Below are 26,837 nucleotides of genomic sequence, written 5' to 3'. Positions count from 1 at the left end.
TGTTTATTTGCGAACATGAGGAACTAATTTCTTTATAGTTAGAGGGGAATTCAAAGCCATGATCATATGTTTTATATGATTTGATTTCCTCCAGTTATGATTTCATGAATCGTGAATGTGGTTTACTTATCTATTTGATTGATAACATGTTTATGTATGTTAATTAAGGATGCATACTTGGTTCGCATGCATGAATTTGATGCTAGAGTATAAGGAAATTTCACCTAATCGTTATTAACTTATATTCATAAGTAGTAAAAGTCGCTAGTCACAATTGTGTTAAGTAAATCCTTGGCAAGAGTAACATGCGTATCCCATAGTTATGAATGCCTCGTCAATGCTTATGATTTCCATTGAACTTAATGATCTTTGATATGTGTCTCTATCATGCGTATTCCATAGTTAGGGTCCTTGATAAGAATAATTTGGTTGTAATGCGTAGTCCATTCAATTCAATGAATCTAGGGAAATCTTAGATAATTGACACACCCTACAATTCTCAACAAATTTAGTGATCTCGCGTCGCATAGATGGCCAGAAATAAGAGTATCACACTAGATGAAATGTTCTGTCTCTCCCCATATGTCCCTCATTATGTAATTCACTAACAATCTTTAAACGCAAGCTAGACTCTGGAATGCACAACTGATTCCCCTTGAATAGAAAACCAGCATGCATTAGAAAATCGGAACGTAGGCCAAATGCTACATCTCGCAAGATTGGTCCAAAGTACGGATCAACAGATAATGATTCTTGTAAAGAATCAAAACCCAACACTTGATTTCTCATGGTTGTAAGAAAATCCGTCCTTCTACTAAGAGCATCTGCTACTCGGTTCATGGCTCCTGATTTGTGCTTTATAACAAAAGTAAATTGCTACAGATAAGACGCCCACTTAGCATGTCAAGCAGAGACTTTGTCTTGTGAATTGATGTGCTTTAGAGCCTCGTGATCTGAATACAAAATAAACTCATTATATGCCAAATAAGAACTCCAATGCTTGAGGGCTTGAACAACAACATAAAATTCCACATCATATGTGCTGTAATTCATTTTTGACCCACTCAATTTCTCACAGTAAAATGCTACAGGTCGTCCCTCTTGGCTCAACACAGTCCCAATACCCACTTTGGATGCATCATAATGCAACTCAAATGGTTTTCTAAAATTAGGCAAAATGAGAATTGGTGCACTGATAAGTTTCTCTTTGATATTGTGAAAAGCCACCGTAGCCTCCTCGGTCCATTTAAATTTTCCAATCTTCATACAAACTGTTATAGGAGCCATGATAGCACTGAAATTATGAATAAAGCGTCTATAGAAAGAGACTAATCCATGAAAGCTTCGAACATCATGCAACCTTGGATTCATCCACAAAAATCCCATTTTTTGACACAACAAACCCAAGAAACAGAACCTTATCCATCATAAAGGAGCACTTCTTTATTGCTATATAAAATTTTTCGTTTTGGAGTACTGTCAAGCTTCTTTCAGATGTTGGAGATGTTTCTCAAGATTTTCACTATAGATAAGAATGTCGTCGAAATAAACCACCAGGAACTTTCCAATGAACGAGCAGAACATCTCATTCATCGCCATCATGAATGTACTTGGAGCATTGGAGAGGCCAAAAGGCATAACCACCCACTCATAAAATCCTTCACGAGTTTTGAACGCTATATTCCACTCATTTCCCTCCCTGATCCGAATTTGGTGGTACCCGCACTTCAGATCCAGCTTACTAAAAATTGTAGCACCACTCAATTGATCTAGTAAGTCATCCAAATGAGGGATGGGAAAACAATAACGTACCGTGATTTTATTAATGGCTTTACTATATGTACACATACGCCAAGTATGATTTGCCTTTGGTGTAAGCAATGCCGGAACAGCACAAGGGCTAAGACTCTCTCAAATGTATCCCTTCTTCAACAAGTCCTCTACTTGACGTCGCAACTCTTCATGCTCTTTGGGACTCATCCGACAATGTGGTCTGTTTGGCAAAGTGGCACCAGGCACTCAATCAATTTGATGTTGAATGTTACGCAATGGTGGCAACCCCACATGCAACTCTTCAGAAAAGACATCTTGAAACTCCTCAAGCAACACTTGTACATGCATAGGATTTGCTGAAATATAACTAAACCAATCCTTACCAACCAGCAAATAAACAACTCCCATTTCTTGTGCCTCTTCTATGAACTTTGTCATGGTCCACAATGTAGTCAACCCTTTGTTTTGAGAGGGGGCTTTGGAACCTATTGTCTAGTAGGCAAAAAGGTGATTTTGATATCATTAAACATAAAGCTATAGGTGTTTTTCCATCCGTCGTGCATCACGCGTCTGTCAAATTCCCAAGGCTTTCCCAAAAGAATATGGCAATAGAGAAAGCTACAAAAGCTCGCTTTGAAATTGTTACCTCATTAACCTTCTGCAGCTAAGAAAGCTTATATGGTCGAAGATGTTGATGCATTTAAAGTCGTAACTTGTTCACTGCTTCTTCAAAAATAACATTTTCCCATCTTCCAGAATCAATCACCAACCTACAAACCTTCCCACCAATGGTACATGTTGACTGAAATATGTTATGCCAGAGCCATCCATCATCCTCTTCAATTTCCCAAGGTGTGAAGCATGTTCTCCACACCACGAGTAATGGGCCTTCATCCCCAGTCACAAACTCCTCCATGGCAACATCATCTTGAACGTATTCATCATAAACTGGAGCTTGTTCTAAATCATGATATTCTATGAATTGAGCACTTTCACCCACTGTAAAAAATCCTTTGCTAGTTTTTCCTCTCTTTGTGCAAACAGCCATTTAATGTCCATATTCCCCACAATTAAAAAAATGACTACCACCTCGTTCAGGACCCACAGTCTATGCTCTACCTAGAGTTGTATTTGAGTTTGTCCTCGTGCTGTGAACTTGGGGAGTTTGCAAACGACTAGGGGCTGAATTGCTCACACCACCCTGATTATTAGAATTGCTTGCAGCCTACTTGCCGCCACTATTTGCCTTTCGACTCATCTGCATTTCTATCTGCAAGGTTATTTGATGCACTTCAACCATAGAAAAAGGATCAAATAAATTCAAAGTATCTTGAAATGGAATGCGGAGGCCCCCAATATACCGTGACACCATCTGCTCCTCTGTTTCAACAATATCACTTCAAGCTATTAATTGATAGAACTAAGTAATATATTCAGTTACCGTTCGATTTCCCTGCCTCAAGTTTTGGACCTGTTGGTAAACTAGCCTTGAGTAATTAGGTGGTAGGAAAGTTGTGCACATGTGCTTCTTCATTTTCTCCCAAGTTTTAATCTTGTTATTTCCTTGTCGTGATCTAGTCATCTTCAATTGTTTCCACCAGTTTGAACACGCCCCCGCAATCTGGTTGCTACAAGAGATACACTCTTATTCTTAGGGACATCCTTGAACTCCAATACCTCATCCATAAAATTGAGCCAATCTAGGAACTCTTCAGGTTGAATGCTTCTGTGGAATTCAGGAACGTCAATTCTCAATCCTGACTCCCAACGCCTAGTATCAAAACTCTCAAATGGTCTCATGACCTCCCTTTCATTTCCTTCATTGAAAGGATTTATGTTCTCGTCATAGTCCTCTTCTTCTTCCCGTTGTCAAGCAAGCAAAGTCTCCATTTATTGCGTAACTCACTGAACCCGTTATGCTAATTGCCCGATATCTTCTCTCTCGTGCACATTATCATGGTTGGGTCCCCATCCCAGACCCCTTCCACCATGACCCTTTCTTGGTGGCATGATGGAATCTGGCTCTGATGCCAACTGATGCAGTGAATAATATAGGGAAAAGGAAACAAGCTCTAAAATACAATAGCCCTTAATTCTTGTTGATTCTCACACAAAGAATAGCCAAGAACAAAGGAAATCTATGCCTTGTTAATTCCTATGGAATGCCCAAGTTGATAGAAGGGAAGAGAGAAAAAAAAACTCTTGCTTTTCTTTCACATTCAAAAAAAAAAAAACAACCGCCCAGCCCTCTAGGATTACAAGCAAATATAAGATGAAAGATGGAACCCCAAAAGCCAAACCCATCATTAATTCTAATACAATGCATCAATATTTATTTAGATATAAATGCCTTGATGAATGCATCGTATCCCAATGTATTTGCATCAATATGCATAGATGAAGAGTTGAAAATACGAGGTTAAACTTTAGGATCTCCCACACTTGGGTTGGAGATAGGCTAAGGGATGCATTTTTTTTTGGGTGGGAAAAATAAGAATTTGGATTTGGGAGTGGGTATTTGGGTATTTGGGTCTTCAATGCCCCCATGGATGGAAAGGAATGTATGTGGGTCGAGGGCCACAACAATCTGCAACAGCACGTGAAATGGAGGGGGAAGTGGCAGGCCCCCGCGTTAGATGCAAGTGGATTGAGAGATTCACTGCGGGCGCGCTAACAGGAAAACCAGTTTCTACTGCTAACATTCCCTTGACGTTGTCATCCATCGGTTGTCGCGCCTCATAAGTTGCATCCATTTTCAATGGTGTTGTGTTGTGAGGCCCATATTTATTGACCGTTGCAATCCAACGATCAGTTTGGAAATTTAACTTTCAACAGTAACTTTTTAAATCCAAAGACTCAAATTAAAATCCAACAGTCAAAAGAATGTTATTAATTAATCCAAATCAGATCCAACACCAAAACTCCTTTAAAACTTTATAAATATCCATCCATTTGTTCACCAATCCATAAAAAATCAATGAAACATCAAAATTTCTTCAATCATTCCATTCTTCTTTAAAAAATTTAGCTCATATGGCAGACAAAGAGAGCGCTAGAAAGTCGTTTGTTGTGCAAAATTTTAGTTTGGGCAAAATTTTAATCTATCTAGTTTGGGCAAAATTTAGTCCTTTAAAAAATTTAGTCGTGAACGGTGAGGACTCAAGTACTTATCTTTTTAATCTATCTGGTTTGGGCAAAATTTTACTTTTTAGTCTTTACGTTTTCAATTGTCACAATTTAAGTTCATATAGTGTCTTTTAAACTTAATTATCTTTCTCGATACTAATTAGTATTACGGTCTAACGATATTTTTCTACACTTGTAAGTGAAAAGTTTCAAGTTCGACTCACATAAATAACATCGACTTATTATATTTATGTTGAGTTTAATAACTAATTAGCAGCTAACCCATGGTGTGGCCTAACCCAATCCCTCATCTTAGAGTAATATCCCTCTCTCATTAGAATATAATATCGTTGCATAAAAAAATCTTTTTGTGGGCAAATAAAGTATAGAGTAAGAGAGAACAGAGAAAGATAAGAAAGAAACGAGAGAAGAAGTTAATTATCTTCCATTATCATTAGCCATCTTTATATCGGGCGTCAAATACATGAGTGGTAACCCAAAAGGCTCTCTGCGTTAATAAAATTGTTTATGATGGTTTACTATCATAAGTTGAATCATGACAACCACTATTTATGTTTCACAACATTCCCTCTTTGGATGTCCGTGCATCAATGATAGTTGTCTCGATAAAAACTTACTTGAAATACCCAGTGGGAAAAAAAACCTAAGCAGAGGAGAAAAATCAGGCACTACAATTATGAAATATAGATATGGTGTTGGAAGCGCATAATGTTGCCTTGCGAAAACCTTGACAGGAAAAATCTAGTGGGGTAAAAACATAGTCAAAGGGAAAAGAGCATCACACTTATATGTCCATTATATCATATTGTCGAAAACTCCCCCAATGATTAACCATGCTAGATAAGTGACTCCCCCTGATAATTGTAAGCCTTGATTGGACTGGTCATCACTGTCAAGTTTAAAGTAATGTGACTTCAGTTTTCTTGAAAATTAAGTTTGAGTAGAACTTGATCTGAGGAAGTGCGGAAGTTTATCAAGAGTTGACAACAGCCGTTTGTGCTCTTTGAACTTTAGGATCTCCATTTGAAATCTTTGATAAATAATTTCATGGAATTTTCTATTCATCAAGCTATTGCTTCGAGAATTATATTAAAAATTAAAATCTCAAATAGTATGCAATATCCACATGTCATAAGTCTCACGTGCAAGATAAAATTGTACTTGTAGAAATATCGTTGCACCCTACAATAGGAGTTTAAACTATAGGTTCACTTATTTCACATTTTTCAATGGCACTCAAAATGGATTTTGCATCTTTATTCAAAAAAAAAAAAAGAAAAAAAAAAGGATTGTGCATCTTTCCAATTTTGGTCAACCCAAAATTAATGGTAAAACGTGATTGAATAGCCCTTAATGATACAAGTAATTACTATAGTCAAAATTATCAAGTATCATCAATTTGTATCCAACAATTCTCATTTTGATGTGCACTCTTATTTATAAGTATTCTCAATGTTTGGGTACAAGTGGATCTTACAAATGAAGATGAATTACTTAAAGAATTGGATCATAACCTCCTATGGAGCATTATCTAAATAAGGCTTGAACTCTATAAATCTCCACACCTTGAGAGTTTAGAGTTGGGAACCTATAAATCTGGCAAGCTTAGTATATGCAACAGGTTAATGTACGTCACTTATGAAACAAAAGTGGATGTATCACCGATGATTCACGACGTTCTTGAAATTTCATTTCTCCCCTTAACGGCAGGAACATTGTCTCATTAAAGTGACAATCCAAAAAATGTATTAAATACGAGCAAAACCAAGATGAAAAAAAATAAACTTGAAACCCAATTTGGATGGATGAACCATATTTGTGTAGATAATTACTTGTTGGTTGGAAAAATAACCTCGACCGAACTAATCATGATGATGCAATTGATCAAGTTGCATCTCCCAAGCAGAATAGCAATGAATAAAAGTAAAACTAACGAAAAGTTCAAAAAAACTTCTCTTTTAATGAAAAGCCATTTTTAAAGGTATAGTGAATAGTGTCAGTTAAAGGTAAAAATATGGTTTTTCATTAAAAGTGAACAGTACCGGGAGTGTTTTGTTAAAACTCCCATGAATAAATTGCTTAAAACTTCTAGTAAGCCATGAAAAAAATGTATGCTAAAAAATTAATCCCATGTGAATTGAAATAGCGTACAAAATTTGGGAATTGCACATGTAATAGGAAGTGAATATTATAATGACAATTTTGTAGATACATTTATGCTATTAGTCAAATAATCCACAATAAGATGTTGATTAAGCTCACATATACACTTATAGATTCTCAAGAAGAAATACGAGGATCCAAGGTCAATTTTAGAGGGTATGAGGACCAATTTTCCGTGTGAGCAATCCTTACAAAGACGTGCACAATGCATTGTGTTAAGGCTTCAAAATATGTCCATGCGGATTTGTAAGAATCCGTCATATCATTGTGGATTGTGAATGGGCATGAAAATCATACCATCATTTGGTCAATGAACTTCTAGTTCATGATTGCACGATACAACTCATTAAAGAAAGTAGGAGCTTCTCAAATAAAAGATATCAAATTAACAAATTCATAATAATATACGAAAAATGAAATAAACAAAATTGAAATCAACATAAAAGTGCTGAAAAATAAAAATAAAAATAAAAGAACAAGCTAAATAAAATAAAATAAAAGAACAAGCTATTGGGAGATAACCAAATGATTTTTCATTGGTAAGAATAAATTTAAAATCTCAAAGTGAGCTTGTCCATTGAGTACAAAATTAATCATGGAAGAAATGTCAATTTGTCTCAATCATTTGTTATTTGTCTTGAATTTACTTGCTAAAGAGTAAATTAAAGGAATGTTCCTGAGTTGAATTGTAGTTTTAATTCCTGAACTAAAAATCCATTAAATTTGGTCCCTAAATTTGATAAAATGTGGAGCATTGGTCCCTAAACTTGATAAAATGTGGAGCATTGGTCCTATGATGTCAATTTTGTTAGATTTTCCGTTAAGAGTGTTTGAGTAGCAGGTTTATGGGCCCCACACTTCAATAATTCAGTGCTACCTGGATTAGAAATATTAAAAAAAAAATTAGGAAAGATAAAACTAAAAAAGAAAATTCTATAGACCCACCGCACTTTTCTATGTTGGTATATTTTTTTGGTGACCAAGGCCACATTTTCTTTTTGCTGACTAAGAAAATTGACAATCCTAACTACTTAAATAGATAGCAACATAGAAAGGCATAGTCTAATATTCTAATTAATTTATTATCAATACTCAAATTAAAAATCACCAAAAGTCAAGTAGCAGCTTACACCACAAGTTTCCAAAGCTTATCCACCCGGGAATACAAAGCCCCAGAAAACTGCACCAAAAAGAGACAATCGTGTTAGAATTTCAAAATAGTTGGACATGAAAATAATTTGAACAAAATTTGAGTAACTGACTAAAATCATCACCTAAAAGCAACAGTCAATAGATCAAGAATGACAAGAACTGAGATATTGGGGTTTTGGGATGCAGGGGTGCAAAGAACAACAATGAAATTGTAAGATTTTTATAGATAGAGAGGAGGAGAGATCGATCTCAAAGAGGCCATAGAGAATAATCAGGGGTAAAGTTGATTGTTGCGTGATTTCCAATTTCTTGATTTTTGAAATTGTCGTGAGGGTTTGACGGAAGGAGGATTGACATTGGGTCTGAGGGTTTGGTGAAAGGAGGATATTCGAGTGGCCAGGTTTCGACGGGTTTGCAATATTGGCTATGACATCGGGTGGCCGGGTTTAAACTCAAGAATGATTTTTTTGGGCTTTTAACTGACCCAACCCAATTAATGTTGGGTGGGTTGGTCGGTTGACCCGCACAAATGCCCACCCCTAGTTAAAAGACTATTGCTACAATTTTCTCAAAGAAATATTAAGAGCGGGTTGATAACGTGTTGGAAATAAAGTATGAAGCAAGAGAGAAACAAGAGAGAAGAAAGAAACGAGAGAAGTTAAGTATCTCCCATGTGGCAATGCAAAAGGCTCTCAACATTAACATGATTGTTTCTAATGGTATACCACCATACACTGAATAAGGACATCCACTAATTTAAATTTGACGACACGTTCTTAATTTTCTTTTGTTTTAATTTGTTCCATCCAACAGACGTGAAGTTATAAAGCGAGTACTAAGATTAAAACGATGATTATACAAACTTACAGATTAAGAAAAAGCAATTGAATCAAAACTCTGGTATGACATGACCAGTTTTAGGGAGCAAGGCAAAAATATTATGGCCCCCCCGGGGTCCTCCCTCCATCCACTGTACTTTAGCAAACCCGAAGCTCGGCCTCTCTCCGCTCCCTTATCCACCCAAAATAATACCAGACTATCGGAGGTTACAAATGCTGCACAAAATCTCCACAAACCCTCAAGAGAAACCCATCCACTACACAATCTCCTCCACCAACCTATTACTATCTTCTGAAATGTCTTTGTTAAGCAAACAAGGCGAGAAAAGCGCAATCAGTAGTGGGTTTTTTCTTAGGCACGTCAAAAAATCTTCCTTGCTGATTCTTCCGTCATTATCAGAATCAAATAGATTGAACAGTTCACGGACCTGCAAGCAATTTATTACATATTAGTCATCTTGCAATTGGTAATATCTTTGCTATGCTTTCATGCTCCATTATGTGCAGGCAATGTTGAAAAATCCTAGCCTAAAGGGTATGCCATCACCTCATCCTCATTCAAATCCGGGATTGCAGGCCTGATGGACTCTCCAAACTGATTCAGAATCAGAAGCAATTAAGAAACAAGGAATCACGAGTCAATTCATCATAAAAATGATATGTGGGACTTGAAAATGACAAAAGAAGGAAAATCAGTGCAAGCAGTGTACTTTTTGTTCTGAAACGTGGTCACTCTCCCCAGAAACGCATTCTGAAAAGGCGAATTCACAGGCTCTACGGAACAACGGCTGCTTCACGACATGCGCTGATCCAAATAAGAACTGAAAGCGACAGTGATACAATTATGTGCTACTCGGTATCATGACATTAGCATGTATAAAAGATAAACCAAAACCAACTCAGATGCACAAACAATTTCATCTATGCCCAATTCCCATATATGCATGAGCAAAAAGTTATTCCAGTTGTGAAACTAAATTATTTGGTATCTAACCAAATATGAAATATGCAAAGCTATTATGATAGTTGAATATGCCTGTCAACATGCATTGAACTATCTAACGCAACTTTGTGGATTTCTAGAGAGAGAGGTTGGGAGTGTTCGATTACCTGCTTAAACGTTATTACTCCACTTTTCTCCACATCCATAAATGCAAATATCTGTGATCCAGAATATTTCCATGAGAATGACACGGAAAATTGAAAGTTAAATACATTCAAGAAACCAATTGACATGCCGTAATGCTCAATCATATGTAATACAGTATACTTTACACATTCAGAAACAGAACACAATCACGATAGTTAAAATAAGGAAAAGACAACAGACAAAAAATTAAAAAGACCAGAATGGTTATCATGCATTCTCCACATATTTAAAACTGTGTACCCTGCCCATGTACCCTGCCCATAATTAAGACCTTGTGTAACCCTGCAAAAGGATACGTGTTCCCATGTCCTTAAAGATGTAGACACCATGCAAACACACTAGCCACTAAGCTAGTTGTAATGTACGCTACTGAAGTCCACAAGAGGACAAACACTTGGAGCAAACAATCATCCGGATTCCAGGATATAGACAAAAAAAAGTAACTTCACCAGGTCCAGGTGACCAACAGAACGGTATCAAAAGCCATGCAACCGTATTTGAATTGGGGTGCTTTGAAGCATCAATTCATGTTACGTTTACCAACTCACTATTCTAACTCCCACACATGTACACACACGATTCTGATGTGAATCTCTTATATACCAAAGTTCATATCAGAAAAGCAAGAACATATCTTATAAACTGTCTAAACTCTAAATCTTAGCATTGAGTTCACAAAGGCTGCAAACCAAGAGATGACAGAAATTGTTTAGCAAAAGATAATGGTAACTGACCTCTTCGGAAAAGCTACAAGTCTTGAGTCTTAGCACCCTTAAGAAATCATGGTAGTGAACATGACCTCTGCAAGCAGGATACAATAATAAGAATCCTACAGGTCTTGCGTTTGCCATAAGTTTTGCATATATTCAAGGGAGCTTTAACGAAAAGCTCCAGGTACTGTTCACTTCAACGAAAAACCACATTTTTACACTAAAAAGTCAATCCTGGTACTATTTACTTTACCCTTTATTTTGTCCTTATCGTTAGAACTCAAAGTTTTCAAGCCCTTTTAATTAGTTTTCCTTATATTCAAAGCACTAGTAAGTTAAGCATTTCAAATGCCACTGTATTTAACTAAATTATTCGCTAGAATCTAATCACTAAACGATGTTAAATAAATTGTCCAAGGCTTTAAGCATTGCTAAGTGAACTATAGAAGTTGCAAAGCTTTAGGAACGAAATTGTACAAACATGAAAATGAAAAAAAAAATTGTCAAAATGCATACAATTTAGAAGCAGGATGAACACAAATAGTACACATAATAGTTGGTGTTAGTACGACTGACAAAGAGTCAAAGACAATAAAGAGAAAGCATGCACCCTTTTGGTTTTTTGGGTTGGCAGGACTGATATTTGCCATTAAAACATGACATTCTAAGAGCATTTAATGTATCATCTTGAACAAGCAATCTTAACACAACTAATTACATTTATCTAGTAACAAGAATTTCCACCATAAATGTTAAGAACTTAAGAGCATATGGCAGGAGGGAAGATATTTACAAGAAACAAGGTGGAGGCAACTGAATTATATATGAATCATAATTCAGATGACAGATATTAAATTTAAATAACCAACTGTGGCATTGACAATATTAATAAGGGAACTTTAATGAAAAGCTCCCGGTATTGTTCACTTTAACAAAAAACCATATTTTTACACTAAAAAGTCAATCCTGGTACTATTCACTTTACCCTTTATTTTGTCCTTATCGTTAAAACTCAAAGTTTTCAAGCCCTTTTCATTAGTTTTCCATAATAATAATGGTTGAAAAACATCACTCGCCAAAAATAAGACTCGGTGATAGCTTCAATGTAATGATAGTTTCAAGAATACCTTGGGTCTGGATTCATAGAAAGAAACTTATCCAGAAAGTCTACAGCTTCCATGCCACTTATATGGAGTAACTGAAAAACAAGACATAAATTCAAATATATTGTTAACCAAAGCAAAGGGCGCAATAACTTATAAAGGATATCAAACTTAGACACTCTGTATTGCCAGCAGATAGAAATAGCATATAACATGCAAAAAGTAGACGCATTAGACTGTATTCAAGAAGCTATAGCCACTCTGGTAGACGTTAGCACTATAACTTGTCAATGCATTGAATCAATGAAATAAGTAGGATAATATTGGCAACTTCATCCTTGTCTACTCTGGTATGCTCGTGAAATTATTCTGTTTTCAAGCGCCGCATCATTATGTTACAGTATGTAAATAAAGGACAAGCGCCTTGAGAATACAGGCACACAAGCAACACAGTCATGACCAAGGAATTAAATAGTCATCTTAAACTATTTCAACAGCCTTGCCCTTGTTTACTGAATGCTTTTATTGGGCATATTTGATCAGATCTATAAGTACTAATGGCTGATTTTGCAAATCATCCACAACTTTAGAATAGAGTATTCAGAGGAAATAAATGAGGTGCAAGAAAAATATTAAACTAATTTCCAAATGTAACTTTTTCTAAGAAAAAGATAGAAGTTATTTCAACCGTATAAGCTGAATGTCACTCCTGTGGAAAAATAAAAAATCAGTTATAGTATCTAAAACTATATATGTTAATCTACACACCAGGATGCACAACTATAAATTCTCTTGCAGTTCATAATATTATATATACATATATATATATATATATAGAGAGAGAGAGAGAGAGAGAGAGTGAGAGAGAGAGCAATTATATGAATGTCTTACTGATTTTACACTTGCCATTTCAACCATATACACCGAAGGTCGCTCCTGTGAACATATAGAAACATTTAGTGCAGATAAATCGGTTGTGAATAGCTCTTAAATTTTTTTAAACAAAATGACATAGAAGTTCTTGTAATGCTAAATTGTTGGGCTTTGGCTAGGGTAAATGAATGTGGTGGGCTGGTCTCAGGTTTATAGGTTGGTTTCAAACAAAAAAAAATTCTAAAGAAGTAAGTATTAACCAAGATGTTTACCAGTTTCAATTTTGACTGAGATGCTTTCGTGAGAAGCATTAAGTCTCCATATGAATGAGATGTCTGTACAACGTTGAGTGCAGTTGCAATAGCATGACTAGTCTGCATATATTCATACGTGTCAACTTCTATTAACAATCTACAAAACAATGGCAGAACAGAAAATGTGCAGTGCAAAACTAAACTCATGGCTCAAGAAAAACAGTCAGCAAATCAATTTAACAAAAATTCTCACCCTCTCCGAAAAACAGATAGCACTTTCTTTCTTGTTCTCAAGGGGTGAAACAACAGGAAGGTACTCTACCTGCTCAATTCAATTTATCTAAATCAATGCCCATGCAATACAAAAATCTTATAACACCACACAGTGCATCAACCAAAATCAAATAGGAGAAAGAGATTACCTCCATGAAATTGTGAAACTGTGTGAACATTCTAAACATGAGCCTTGCCAACGAAATGTGCCCCCTGAACAGCATTCCACATGAAACATTATTAGATACCACTGAAGACAGCACCAAATGAAAGTTTCAAATTGGAAAAGTGTCCTACCAGGATTGGTCAAAGTGTACATGGGGATATCGTACAACTACTGGTTGGATGGCAAAACCAGGGATGAATGCACCAAGTTCAAATGAAATGAGATATCTCCCGTTGGTTGTGGTTCCCTCGGGAAATAAAAGAACTTGAGGAAATCTACCACACGAAGCTTTTCTCTGTATTCAGATCCTTGAAAGCACATTTCTGTATCAAATAGCTTATAAAAATGATAAAAACACTTAACTTTTTATCTCCTAAAGTAGTATGGATTCACACAGTTACATCCAACATGCAACTAATTAAACGAAGATAAATACCAAAAAGTGAAGTAAAGTGTATTCCAGCTGCAGTTGGACTAAAAGAGCATGTAAGTATTACAATCTATGACAAATTGAGTAATTGGCATGGTAATTGGATAGTAGTTGGCTATAGGAAAAGTAAATGGGATTGTTATTGGTGAATTCATAACCTTAGACTTTCTTGTACCATGTGTTTATTTTAATTAATTTTCTTTTCTTTTTCTCGTCAATTTTAGTCTTAATCAATTTACTCAATTTTTCAACTCAATCTATCCTTTGTTTGTTTAATTAAGTTTAGAGTAATTAATCGGTTAAATTGTGTTAAAGAAATCTGTGGGATCGACGTCGTATTTGCATATATTACTATAATTGATTTGTGGGCTTGGAAGTTTAATTTGGTTTAAATTAATCTATTATTTACATTAACATGGTGATTCAGGCTAAAATCTCACAAGAATACAGTGTCCAAGTCAAGAGACCACATCACAAGAAATACAATTATAGTTTTAAGGAAGCAACAATTTACAGTTGAAAGAGAGATGGTTCAAGGTAAGGGCACCCAAATAATTAAAAAGATAACTTAATAATTATAAGGAGGAAAGCAGAAGCATATATACTTTTATAACAAACGACTGGCAGTGACAATGGTCACCAACCTATGATTCTAAATGGGCTTATAACTTACTAATCAAATAAGGATAACCAAGAACTAACAGAAACTTTCTACCTTGATTTCACTAACGGCTTGCTTCCTTGATGATGCTGAAAACCTATTAACATATATCACCTGATAACGTAAAACAATAAGACAAACTAAGAAAACCGAATATAATTCCATCAACCAAAGAGACTGAAACAAGTTTGTTAGCAAATGAAGTGCACAATTACTGTGAAATTACCTGCATTGCTCTGATGATCGTCCCTACAAAAGGTAGGGAATCATGGGATTCCGATGCCACAATTGTAGGGAATAATTCATAGAAATAGAAGATAGGTTCAATAAAAGATACATGGTTTGAAACGACTATTGGAGCAATGTCTCTAGGAGCTGGTTTTCCTTTCCGTCTTATCCAGTGGTAGCTGCAAAAAGGGGTGCAGAAGGGAAAAATCAAAATTTTAAAACTCCGAGGAAACAGAGATTAAAACGAAAATCAACAATAACATGAAAGGGATAAACTGCCAAACGATTACTTATTACACCCGATACCATTTCGCTCCAGTTTGTATTTTCAATTTTCCAAGACAATCTAATAGTTTACTCCAACACTTCTTATCCTTCCTTTCAATTGAATCTCATAAAATTATTCCCTTCACTTTGATTGCAGCAATTAAATATCCAAAACTCAAAGTTCATTACTTGCTCAAGTTTTCACTTTTCAGCATCCAAACAGGTCCCAAGAAACATTTCACAATCCTAAGCTTCCATCTGACCATTTCCAATCAAACTAACTACCTCACCTCAATTAAAATAAAAATTCCAAATTCCACTTTCTAGTCCATTCCTCCACTTTCCCAGCAACCGAACACAGCTTAACCAACCCAGAACAGAATAACAAACAAAAACAAAAACCCAACAAAAATTCAGATCAAACTTACCCAAAAGCGAAGAGAATGCATCGAGTACAGACCCTAGTGATCCACATAATCCTGCACCTCCACCTAGGCATAGGGTTCTTCTTATCCTTCCACCCCTGAAGAGCCAATTTCGTCGCCAAAAACCCAATCACCAACGACGCCCCAAACAGCACCAGCCGAGCCAGGGCGACGGGCAGACAAATTCCGATCTTTAACCACTCATAAACACCCGTAATCTCCAGGGTGTGGTTCCGAAACGGGTCCGCGGTGGTGGAAACGGGCACGGTGAACCCATCGGACCCGAGAAACGCAAAAGGGTTACGAGAGTGGTGGTGGTGAGCGCTGGTGCTCTGATGAGTGTGGGTGCCGTTGTGGTGGCTATCGGTATCGGTGTCGTCTTGGACGGTGAGGATCAAGTGGGAGTGATCGGAAGGTGGAGGAGAGAGGAGGGGGGAGGTGATACCGTGGTCTGCCATTACTCTGTGTATGAGAGAGAGAGAAGCGAGATATCCTCCAGATACCCTCTCCCCTCACGTCCCTTTCTGTCCTTTCAATCTGGTGGGTTGGAGTTGTTCCATGTTTTTAATAAGTTTTATTTATTTATTTATTTAATAAAATAAGCTCATAAAATATGTGGCATAACTTTAAAAGAATTTTAACGAGAAATTATATTTTTACATTAAAAAGTCAATCATAATACTATTTGCTTTTCCTTTTATTTTGTTTTTATTGTTAAAACTCAAAGTTTTCAAACTCTTTTCATTAGTTTTCCTTAACTTTAAACCATCAAAATAATTTTAAACTGTCTAAATTAAAAAGAAGAGATAAGATGAGAGACGACAAAATCAATTTTTTAAAACTCTATTGTTACTTGTTATCAAAATTGTCAATTTATTTGACACATATAGATGAATACATATTTTTTAAATTGAATAATAGTTTGTAGAGATTATTTTTACATGATAATAGAGACAACGGATAGTTTCTATTATAATATTTGTACGGTAAAAATACATTGATCATAAGTAAGTGAACAAGTAGATTAAACATATGTTCATGTTTTTTTTTTTTTCCAACAAAATGAAAAAGCAAATGAAAAGCTGTTTGAAAATCGTTTTTCATATCCAACTACAAAATGATATTTATTTTTCATAGTTTGTACTATTTCAATTTATTTTCAAATTAAACACGACAAGGTTTAATAAATTTGATTAGTCTCGAATAATTTGATTAAATGAGTTGATTTGAAAAATGAGATGATAAAGTGACGAGATAATGTGAATTGTTATATCATATGGTGTGACTGTTTTTTATTTTATTTTTTATTTCTCTTTTAAAAATAAGAACAGTTGATAGCAAGTTACTGTATAACCTAAAATAATTCTAAAAATTCTAGAGGTGACATGTGGATTTTTGCTCAAGAAAGATAAGATTGCCCTCAATAAATGGGTAGGCCTCTCAGATGCTCTCATGCGCAGCTCACATCCCTAAAAGCCCCAGTAGTTGAATATGACTGCCCACAGCTCAAGGAAAAGTCAAAGCATTAAAGATAAAGATTAATTACCAAAATCCTATCTTTAAACATTCCCAATTGAAGATTGACTCCAATCAAGTAAGTTATCTCAATTTAAATAAATTAGGGATAATTACTCGATTATCTCAAGATAATGTTTCTTATTTAATATCTTGAGAATATTTAGAGAATATTTCTCCATAAAACACTTGGCCAATAGGATGCCTCCACGTGTAGGGTAAAACCCTAACACGATGGTCGCCCCAATCCTTATCCAATCCGAGGCCATCTCCAGCAATCCAGATTTCGACCACTGGTCCCGTGATTGACTCAGGGTCATTTTCACCCTACTTTTCTACAAGAATGCTCGCTTTGGGCTCAAGTTTGTATCTGCAGTTCACTATACTTCCACTACACATGAAGATGCCCATTATCCAAACTCTTCCAATCCAAATGGCGAGCACCACCTGCTTTAGCAGGTCGCCAATTTGGCAAGAGCCTTCGCGTAGCAGACCACCTTGGTGAACCAGCTCCTTGAACGTATCAAGATGCAGCGCACCCCCGACGAGGTGTCCTGAAGTAAGACAAGGGCGGAAGAACGTGGCTCATTCCAGCGATGTCCCGGCAAAGAGCCGTCAACCCTTAACCATTAAAGAGGCCCTTTATTTCCACGTTCAGGAAGAACGTTGCTAAGCTTTAGAGATATTCAAGATAATCAATATCATATTAAAACCATTGAAGTGAATTTCTTTGTATCATTTCTTACGAGTATGGCCAGAAGTATATTCACAAGAAGTTGGAACGTCTCTCGAATGGGTTGTACATAACAACCATTTGTGACATAGAAGCCCACCATGTGGCCAGCCCTATGCCTGAGTTCCAGAGCACTTTGCTACTTTGGCATGACCGTATGGGACATCTCGGACGTGACATGATGTGTCGTATGCTGCTTTGGCATGACCGTATGGGACATCCCGAACGTGACATGATGTGTCGTATCCTCAAATCATCACATGGGCATCATTTACCTCCTTACGATGGATTCTAGCCATGCAAAAGCGTGTTCTTTAGGGAAGTTGAATACTCAACCCTCAATTACAAAGATTATTCACAACCCTCCTAAGTTTCTTCAGAAGATTCAAAGGGATATTTGTGGACCTATCTAACCAACATGTGGACCAATTAGATACTTTATGGTGTTGGTTGATGCATCGACACGATGGTCACATGTTTTCTTGTTGTCCACACGCAATGTTGCACTTGTGAAACTCCTAGCACAAATTATTAAGCTAAAGGCTCACCACTCTGATTATCTGATCAAGTCAATTCGATTGGATAACGCTGGAGAGTTTATGTCAAAGACTTTTAACGATTATTGCATGTCAGTAGGGATTGAAGTCGAACATTTTGTGCCCCATGTTCACACCTAAAATAGCCTAGCAGAAGCTTTCATAAAGCGCCTTCAACTGATAGCTTGGACTTTGGTTATGTGAGCCAAAATGCCGGTATCTGCCTGGGGCTATAAAATATTACACGCAGTTATGCTTGTCCGCCTAAGGCCCACCCCTACCCAACCTCATTCACCGTTACAGTTGGTTACTGGATACGAGCCTGACATCTCGCATTTACATGTGTTTAGGTGTGCAGTTTATGTGCCAATAGCACTGCCACTACGTACCAAAATGGGTCCTTAGAGGAAAATGAGAATCTATATCGGTTATGATTCGCCATCAATTATTCACTATTTAGAGCCCTTGACAGAAGATCTATTTACTGCACGTTTTGCAGATTGCCACTTTGATGAGATAGTCTTTTCATCATTAGAGGGAGATAAGCATGTTAACGTTCCTGGAGAATGTTACGAATTGTCGTGGTATGCTCCCATTATGTCTCATTTAGATCCCTACACTGCCTAGTCTGAAACTGAGGTGCGACGAATTATAGATCTTCAGATCATTGCTCAAAGCATGCTAGACGTTTTTACTGATCTAACTAAGGTGACAATATCACATATACCTGCTGCAAACGCGCCTGCAAGGATAGACTTACCCAGCATACGTCGTAATCTCGCTTAGGAAGGTCGGACCATCCCTGAAGGTGAGGAGGCTACACCTTCCACGTATCCCGGTACATTGGTGGCTAGCCAATCATCTGCTCTGACCCTGAAGCGTCGTAGACCCCCTGGTTCAAAGGATTCACAACCCTGAAAGAGGAAATCAACACCAACTAATGACCTTAGTTTGAATTCGGTCATCGCTCACTTATTTGTTCTAACGCATGAGGTTATTTTAGATTATGGTGATGTCTTAAATGAGACAACCCGACCTCCAGATAATTGCAAGATTTTGGTTCACTACACAGTATTGGATAAAGTTTGGAATCTGTGATCGTCGATGATGCATTCACTTGAAATCAGAAGTTGAGATGAAAGATCTTAGGAAACTCAATATTGTCTTGGCTTGAAAATCGAGCATTGTTCGAATGGAATCCTAGTACATCAATCAAACTACACCCAAAAGGTGTTGCGACGTTTTAATGAGGATAAAGGGAAGCATTCGAGTACACCTATGGTCATTCAGACTTTAGATGCTAACAAGATCATTTCCATCCAAAGTAGGATGAGGAAGAAATTTTAGAGCCCGAAGTTCCATACCTAAGTGCAATTGGGGCTATATTGTCCTTGGATCAAAGCACTAGACCCAACATTTCATTCGCTGTTAATCTTTTGGCTAGTTACAGCAATGCACCCGCACATAGACACTAGAATGGTGTTAAAGATATTTTTCGCTACCTCAAGGGTACGACGGATTTGGGCTTGTTCTACACCCACAAATCTTCGAGAGGTGTCGCCCTTTTTGGTTCTCGGGTTGATTCCTGCCTTGTTGGTCACGCAGATGCTGAATATCTGTCTGACACTCATAGGGCACGTTCTCAAACGGGCTATGTCTTTACCATTGGAGACATCGCTATATCTTGTGTTTGAAATATGCCCTAAAACCAATCATATAATGATACTTTATGGACATTTCACATGTTAAACTAATATAGTTTAATTTCAAGGGCAAAGGTTATTGTTTGAAGCTTCTCATATAAATGTTATACGCTTAAACGATAAGTCCAAGGAATATGTAATTGGGAGAATGCGATCTAAAGAAGTTAGATTCATGAGACCATTCTTTTTCGTATACATATCCTAAACGTTCCTGATCATAGGATTGCCAATTGGGCATTGACAGTCCGTTAAGATTAGTATGTGTTATGTCTTCTCTTAGGGAGAGTGACTGGTCTCGAGTCATTGGTGTGACTGACACCAAGACAAGTACGTAGGTGCTCAATAGAGAATGAGTTCACTGAACACGATCAACAAGGAGTTCTCGTACTCATGTCACATGAGAACTCATGGTTAGGATAATGCAAAGTAGTCCTTTGACTTGAGGCATCATAGTTGTCTTGTGGTTAGGTCCTTGAACTTTGACTATGTCAAAGTCATTCCATCCGAGGGTGTCCACGACATAGTTGGGGTTAACCCACTTAGCCATGAAGGCAAGTGAATGCGCAACAAGGGATCTCTAACCTTCAAACTGTTTGAGGGAGAATACTCTATGATATGATTAAGAATCTCTGGCCAGAGTATGAATGAGATTTAGGAAGTTGTTCCAAATCACATTCAAGGTAATCATATAAGTAAATGAATCACATTGGATAGTAGACATGAATAAACTATCAAACCAAACAATGTGGTCAAGAGTATTGTATTAGAAAAAGACCGTATTGCATTGTAATCCTAAACTGAATAGGTTTTCCACCTCTTCTGATTAGCTTGGGTAATCATGACATACTGCTAGGTGTCACTCATGGTTTATGAAAGCCCTAAATGTGTATAATCACTAAAGGAAGAATTGAAAGTAAGTTTCAATTTACAATCGATTTGAAAGAGTTCTAATCGCCCACTGCCTTGCTAAAAGGAACTTAATGGATCGCACACTGTGTAAGGTAATGCTTGAAAAAAAATGACGGAGATGAGTAAGGACAATTAAATGGTTTAATTGTTTATGGCAATAATTAATTAATATGTTAATTAATCAAACGAATAAGTTCGTTTTAAACCTTGAGTTAGTTTTGGGCCTTAAAGCCCAAATTGGGCTTCGAATCGACAAGCCCATTAGCTTAAGTTGTACGACAACTTAACAAACAAAATTCAAAAAGCCCAAAATAGCCCAAAGGCTTGGGAAAACCGGCCATATAGAGAGGGGTAGTGAACTTGGCTTAATTGCAAGTTTGCCACTCCATTGTGAGGTGGTATAAAAGCAACTTTATAGCCATTTCATCCTTAGGGTTTCTTTTGGAGAAAATATGAGAACACAAGCTCCCTTTTCTCTCTAAGAGGCCGGCCACCCTAGAGGATTTTAGTTAGCAATCTTACTTCCTCTAGGTCACTCATCTCTTCTTCAAGTCCTACCTTGGTATGGAGACTTAGAGGTTCTCAACTTTAGGAACTTGGAGAATCCTTTCAACCATCCTCATCCAAGAAATCCATGGAGCTAAGAAGTAAGGAATGAAGGTCATCTCCTTCGGTGATTAGCCTTTGCTTATGCAAAGAGGAATCAACAAAGGTATAAAATTTCTCAACTCACTTTGTTCTTGAGTTGAGTCTTGGTTCACATAACTACTAGGCTTTGAATTTCATGGGTAATGTTTTGTTTTGAGTGCATACAAGCATGATTCCACCTTTAATTGTTAATTGCATGCCATAGATGTTGCTCAAATGAACATGTTTTTCACAAAATTTCCTTCAAGTGGGATCAAAGCCTAGGTCTAGTAGTTGGTGAATCCTTTTGAGTTTTGTATTTTCATAGTTTATGATTTGAATGTTGTAATTGTTACAAGCTTTATTCCTTCTTCTTTGAATGTAAATTTTGTTAGAAAATTTGTCATCTCAAATGTTGTAGATGTAGTTCATATGAGCATGAATTTTAGAGCTAAAATTTGGTGCCATGTTTTTGGGGAAATTCGGCCAAATCCAAAGGGTGGTTTTTTGGGTTCATGTTTGTCTTGTTAAAAGTGTTTTAAAGTGACAATAGGAACCCCTAAATACCCTAGTATGGTAATATGTTTTTTCCCTTAAGTTTGAGAGTTTTTGGGGTGTCTTTGGGTGAAAAATGTTCATGGAGCTCTTATGGGTTTTCATGGATGTTCTTCATGTTCTTGTTATGTTTTTGGTAAGAACAAAAAGGTTGGGTATTTTGATTCAAAGTTTTTGGTTGTTTACATAAACTTTTTGTTAGTGATAGATGGTTTGAATTTTCAATCAATACCCATACCTTTTTTACTATTCACACCATACCAATCACTTACATCTTTTCCTTGTTCCAAGGAATCATGTTTTATGGAAATCACTACCCATCACCTTTCACTTTTGTTGAAAAATTCAAAAGTTTTATGACACTTTCTCTCATCCAAAACCGGCCACCCTATTAAATAGGGTACTTTTGGGGCTTTTATGCAATTACATAAAGTTTTGATACTTTTGTGTATTTGTATTTTGACCCGAAAATTTACATTTTTACGTAAAGGCCCAAAATCACTAAAGGACAAAATGTTTTGTTCCTTTAATGAAGTTTTTGTATTTTGATGAAATTTTGGGTTCTAGTTGTAATTATATGAAGTAGTGGACTTTTGTGTTTTTACAAAGTGACCTCAAAAGTTTGTGTTTTGCAATATAGCCCAATAGTTGAGGTTATTGTTTTTCGGCCCAAATTAGTTGAGAACAAAATAGTTGTGTATCTTTAAATGAGAATTGATTTTCATTTCATTTAGCTCCATTTAAATTAATTCTATAGATACAAAAACCAAATGAAAATGTTGCATTCAAGTTTAATTAGTTAAAGCGTTAATTAATTAAAGAAAGGGTAATTATGAACCTAAGCCTACGATAATTGAGCTATGTGAAAGGCCGTCTCAAATTTGTTTGAACCATGGGAATGTGTAGATTAGATTTTGGTTGTAATTTGATATGATCAAATATTGTAAAAGAGTATAAGCTCTTCTTTACTTTAAAGTAATTTGTTTTGATCAAATGTTGTAAAAGAGCATAAGCTCTTCTTTACTTTGAAGTACTTCTTTCTTACTTTATTTGATATGCATGAAAATGAAGTAGATGGTCTAACGCCCAATAAGAAAACACGCCTTAGTGTGATTAAACGCGTAACTAAAATCAATCACCATCCTTAGACCGAGATTCAACACTAGGCTCATGTTGGATTGAATCAAAGGTTCATAGTCATCCTAAGGCCCTAAGTCAACTATATAGTCCATCAATGAATGCAAACCTTATGTTAGTAGTACCATATACTGTTGCTTTAAAAACCGTTTTACAAGCATAGTGGGAGTATCATATACAACTAAATCAATCATATGGACCAATAGTTGTAATAGGACCAAATTGTTTTAATAAGATTAAAATGCATGCTTATATGTGATGAGACCTAAAACCCTCAACCAAACCATTATTAAGTTGATAAGCGTGAAAGTGCTTTGAACACTCTTTCGTGGCCTTCCACCGTGGTAGGCTCTGATCGTTTGTGACTCGTACACCGACTTCACCCTATCATGGGGGAGTACAAAGTGCATGCTTACACTCAGGAGGAGTTCTATATGCGTACATGATGCTGTGAAGGTAGGCAACGAGAATGATCAACATCATATCATTGTGAGGTTGTTCTTGAACCCCTACTCGAACTTGCATGGTGGGAATGACTTAACTAAGTGCAATGGAGCCAACTTCATATCATTGTGAGGCTTTATTCTTTAGAGGCCAAATAAGATGGGTACTTGCAAGAGATGCAAATGAGTAAGCGTACTCTCTCATTATTATTGATGCTAGCCAACATCATATCATTGTGAGGTGGGCTTGGTAATGATGAGTCTCCCATAACCTACTAAGAGTTTCCTCCAAAACTCTTGAATTCTGATGAGGGATATGGAATTTGCCAAAAATAGTGGGTGGTGCTATTTGATTTAAAGACCCGGATCAAATGGCTTAAAATCAATCAATTTATATTCGTTATGTATTTATTTACCTATATATTTGCAAACGCTATCCAAAACTTGACAAAGAAAAAGCCGAAAGCTTTAGTTTCCGGACTTGGTACTACAATCCCATAGATTGTCTTTAATGGCTTGTATATGTACCTAAGTAGTCTCATCCTCGCAATCTTCCTATTGATAATGTATCATTGGAAGAACATGTTAGATAAGTCTATCATAAAGAGGACAACACTTTTAATGTCATAATTCTTCAATTAAAAATTGTTGTATGAAGAAGTAAGAGTTGCTTTGAACAACCCTTAGTTAACGCAAACATTAGTGCTCGTTTCTTTGTTACATGAACAATGAACTTGAGAAGTAAGCACAAGGGCATGGACACTTTATGTGCCATGATTCTTCACTTACAAATTGTTGTATGAAGAAATGAGAGTTGCCTTAAACAACTCTTGAAAGTTTGTAATTATGTTTAGAACATAATGGTTGGTTGACAAAAATAGTCCATCAACATGGACTTATGAAGATTTTGAATCATTGAGTGTTGAAGTTTTAAACCACTTCACGAGATGGAAACTAGGCAAGGACTTCACTTTTGTGTCCCTATCCAAATGGTTCACTAAGTTTATTGTAAACTATATAGTGAATAATAACCACACGCTCTCCAAATTATTTGATATATATAACACAATTGAAATAAGTTTCAAGAGACATAATGGGAGTTTAGGGACCATGACTATTGTAGTCAAAGGAGAAGTCAAATGAAGAAGGCGAAATAACTCCAAGGGAACAAACTTTCTTTATGAAATGATGGACATTGGAAGGGGTATTTGCAAGAAATGTCTTGCAAATGTCAAGAACACACCTTTCAAATGTGTAGTAAATTGTTCTTAAATAGTTCAAAACAGTTGGTTCTTCTACTTGAATGCTTGATTCCGTATTAGTAACTATGTTTTACAATCGTTGTAAAAGTGTGGCTAATAAGAAGTAGAAGATTAATGAGAAGAGAAAGTATTTCACATTCAGAACGTGAATCAAATGTAGATCTCTGCGAAAGAAGATAGTACTTACTTCCTCATATGAACTACCAACAAAAATGGAAAAACAAAGATTGTCTTTACATTCCAATTTGAATAAAGGAACTTAATTCCGTATGAGAAATGGGTGAATGTTTTGTTTGACAAAACATTGTTCTTTATTAATGAATGATTAGATTATTGTAATCTAATTGATTATCTCTATAGTATAGATGATATGGTAGTGTCAACTGTTTAGAATATAACGATGCTTAAAACCCAAAAGGTTGCAAGGTAGTGACTAATCCCAACTGAGTTGTGATACCTCTAGAACATAAATTATGAGTTGGTCATAGATGGATGCTTTGGATCGTTAGATCCGGATCCAATGCCTTCTTGTTAAAATTGTATAGAGGCAAAATGTTTGAATCTTTATTCTTTTGGAAAGGAAGAAAGAATCACAACGTTGTTGAGGTTAATTCACTTAGATGTTAGTGGCACTTGTCCACAACATAATACTACTCATGTTGTAAGACATTCACCGAAGATCGCTCTTGGTTGGACTATCGTTTATTTTGAATAAACACAAGTCCGAATACTTTGCAAAAAGTTTCAAAGAATTAAAAAATGTAAGTTGATGAGTAAGACATCTAAAGTATTTACCTCCTTAGATTTGATCCAAGGAAAGGTAACACTTTAGAACAGTTTCCTTGAAAGATATCAAGGAAAGAAGCATCATAAGATAATGGATTTCTCCATTAGGAGAAGAACGAACTTGAATAAGATTTAGTTTGTTGGATGTTATCAATTACCCATATATAGGATATATACTTCTAAGAAAATATGATTGTCAATTAGAAGATCTTCCAAAATTTTCATGACTCCATAGGATGTAGTTGGAAAGAAAGATAAGTCTTAATCGTGTTAATATTTGAGGTTATGTGCTAATAAGCAATATTTGTTTGAAAATTATCTTGTGGATATCCTTAAATTAACCTTTGAATATCACTTCTATAAACCAACTAACAAATGTTGTTTTGTTGGGTAGTTCATTGTAATCCTACAATATGATTTGCTTAAGCGCAAATGAACGAGAGATAGAACTCAAAGAATGAGTTCTTTGAGAGACAAGATGATAATCAACAAATATAACAACCTAGTTCCTACACCACAAGCTCCAAGGTAGTCGAGAAGGATTTATAAACCGTCTCAGTTGAATGGTTTGAACTTTATGACTATGTCATAGAGTTACACCTCTTAATTCGAAAGAAATAAGAATGAAAATCCTTATGACTACATTGAGTGTACATACGACACATACTCAAGGAAATGGTAAAGTACCATTTGACCCGAAATAGTGAAACTTGTAATAGCTAATTGGTAGCTTAAGGTGACTACAATCAAAGAGATTGGTTGACTTGGAAGAAACCATCTTTGACGTAGTCTTGGTTTCAATTAATTCAAAGATTGCTGGCTACAACTAAATGGTGATTCAATGTGTGGACATAATATGGGTTTTCGAAACCATTATTAAGATAATCTTGATAATATATGTATAAAACTATGAATCACAAAACATGTAAGTTGTAGAGATCCATCCATCATGAATCTTAGCAAGCTAGTGGGAGCTATAAGCGTCTTATGAGAGAAAGATCAAATCGTTTGATTTCT

At 36.1% G+C, this 26,837-nt stretch overlaps 2 protein-coding genes across 2 annotated transcripts; both read right to left on the bottom strand.

The window, feature by feature from the left end:
- Positions 1–549: 549 nt before the first annotated feature.
- On the bottom strand, positions 550–1,287 carry LOC126601899 (uncharacterized). The gene is made up of 2 exons (XM_050268666.1): positions 993–1,287; positions 550–845 (listed from the first exon to the last, which is right to left on the bottom strand). Exons 1-2 carry the CDS (start codon positions 1,285–1,287, stop codon positions 550–552), a joined length of 591 nt encoding a protein of 196 aa, XP_050124623.1.
- A 7,622-nt stretch (positions 1,288–8,909) lies between these two features.
- On the bottom strand, positions 8,910–16,152 carry LOC126605360 (lysophospholipid acyltransferase LPEAT2-like). Its single transcript, XM_050272740.1, has 14 exons — positions 15,618–16,152; positions 14,921–15,101; positions 14,749–14,808; positions 13,735–13,898; positions 13,587–13,650; positions 13,418–13,486; positions 13,183–13,284; positions 12,929–12,973; positions 12,062–12,132; positions 10,959–11,025; positions 10,185–10,235; positions 9,785–9,895; positions 9,622–9,669; positions 8,910–9,502 (listed from the first exon to the last, which is right to left on the bottom strand). Exons 1-14 carry the CDS (start codon positions 16,070–16,072, stop codon positions 9,332–9,334), a joined length of 1,659 nt encoding a protein of 552 aa, XP_050128697.1. The 5' UTR covers positions 16,073–16,152; the 3' UTR covers positions 8,910–9,331.
- Positions 16,153–26,837: the final 10,685 nt, after the last annotated feature.

The sequence above is a fragment of the Malus sylvestris genome, chromosome 2, assembly GCF_916048215.2.
Source record: "Malus sylvestris chromosome 2, drMalSylv7.2, whole genome shotgun sequence".
In the NCBI taxonomy this organism is placed as follows: Eukaryota; Viridiplantae; Streptophyta; class Magnoliopsida; order Rosales; family Rosaceae; genus Malus; species Malus sylvestris.
This window is presented reverse-complemented; position numbering and strand designations above follow the sequence as displayed.

Coding starts and splice junctions, on each gene's coding strand:
- LOC126605360 (XM_050272740.1), bottom strand. CDS start 16,072: ATGGCAGACCACGGTATCACCTCCCCCCTCCTCTCTCCTCCACCTTCC. Junction 13,899..14,748: donor AAGCCGTTAGTGAAATCAAG/GTAGAAAGTTTC, acceptor ATCTGAATACAG/AGAAAAGCTTCGTGTGGTAG. Junction 9,670..9,784: donor ACCACGTTTCAGAACAAAAA/GTACACTGCTTG, acceptor ATTCTGAATCAG/TTTGGAGAGTCCATCAGGCC.
- LOC126601899 (XM_050268666.1), bottom strand. CDS start 1,287: ATGGCTCCTATAACAGTTTGTATGAAGATTGGAAAATTTAAATGGACC. Junction 846..992: donor TCAAGCCCTCAAGCATTGGA/GTTCTTATTTGG, acceptor AGCACAAATCAG/GAGCCATGAACCGAGTAGCA.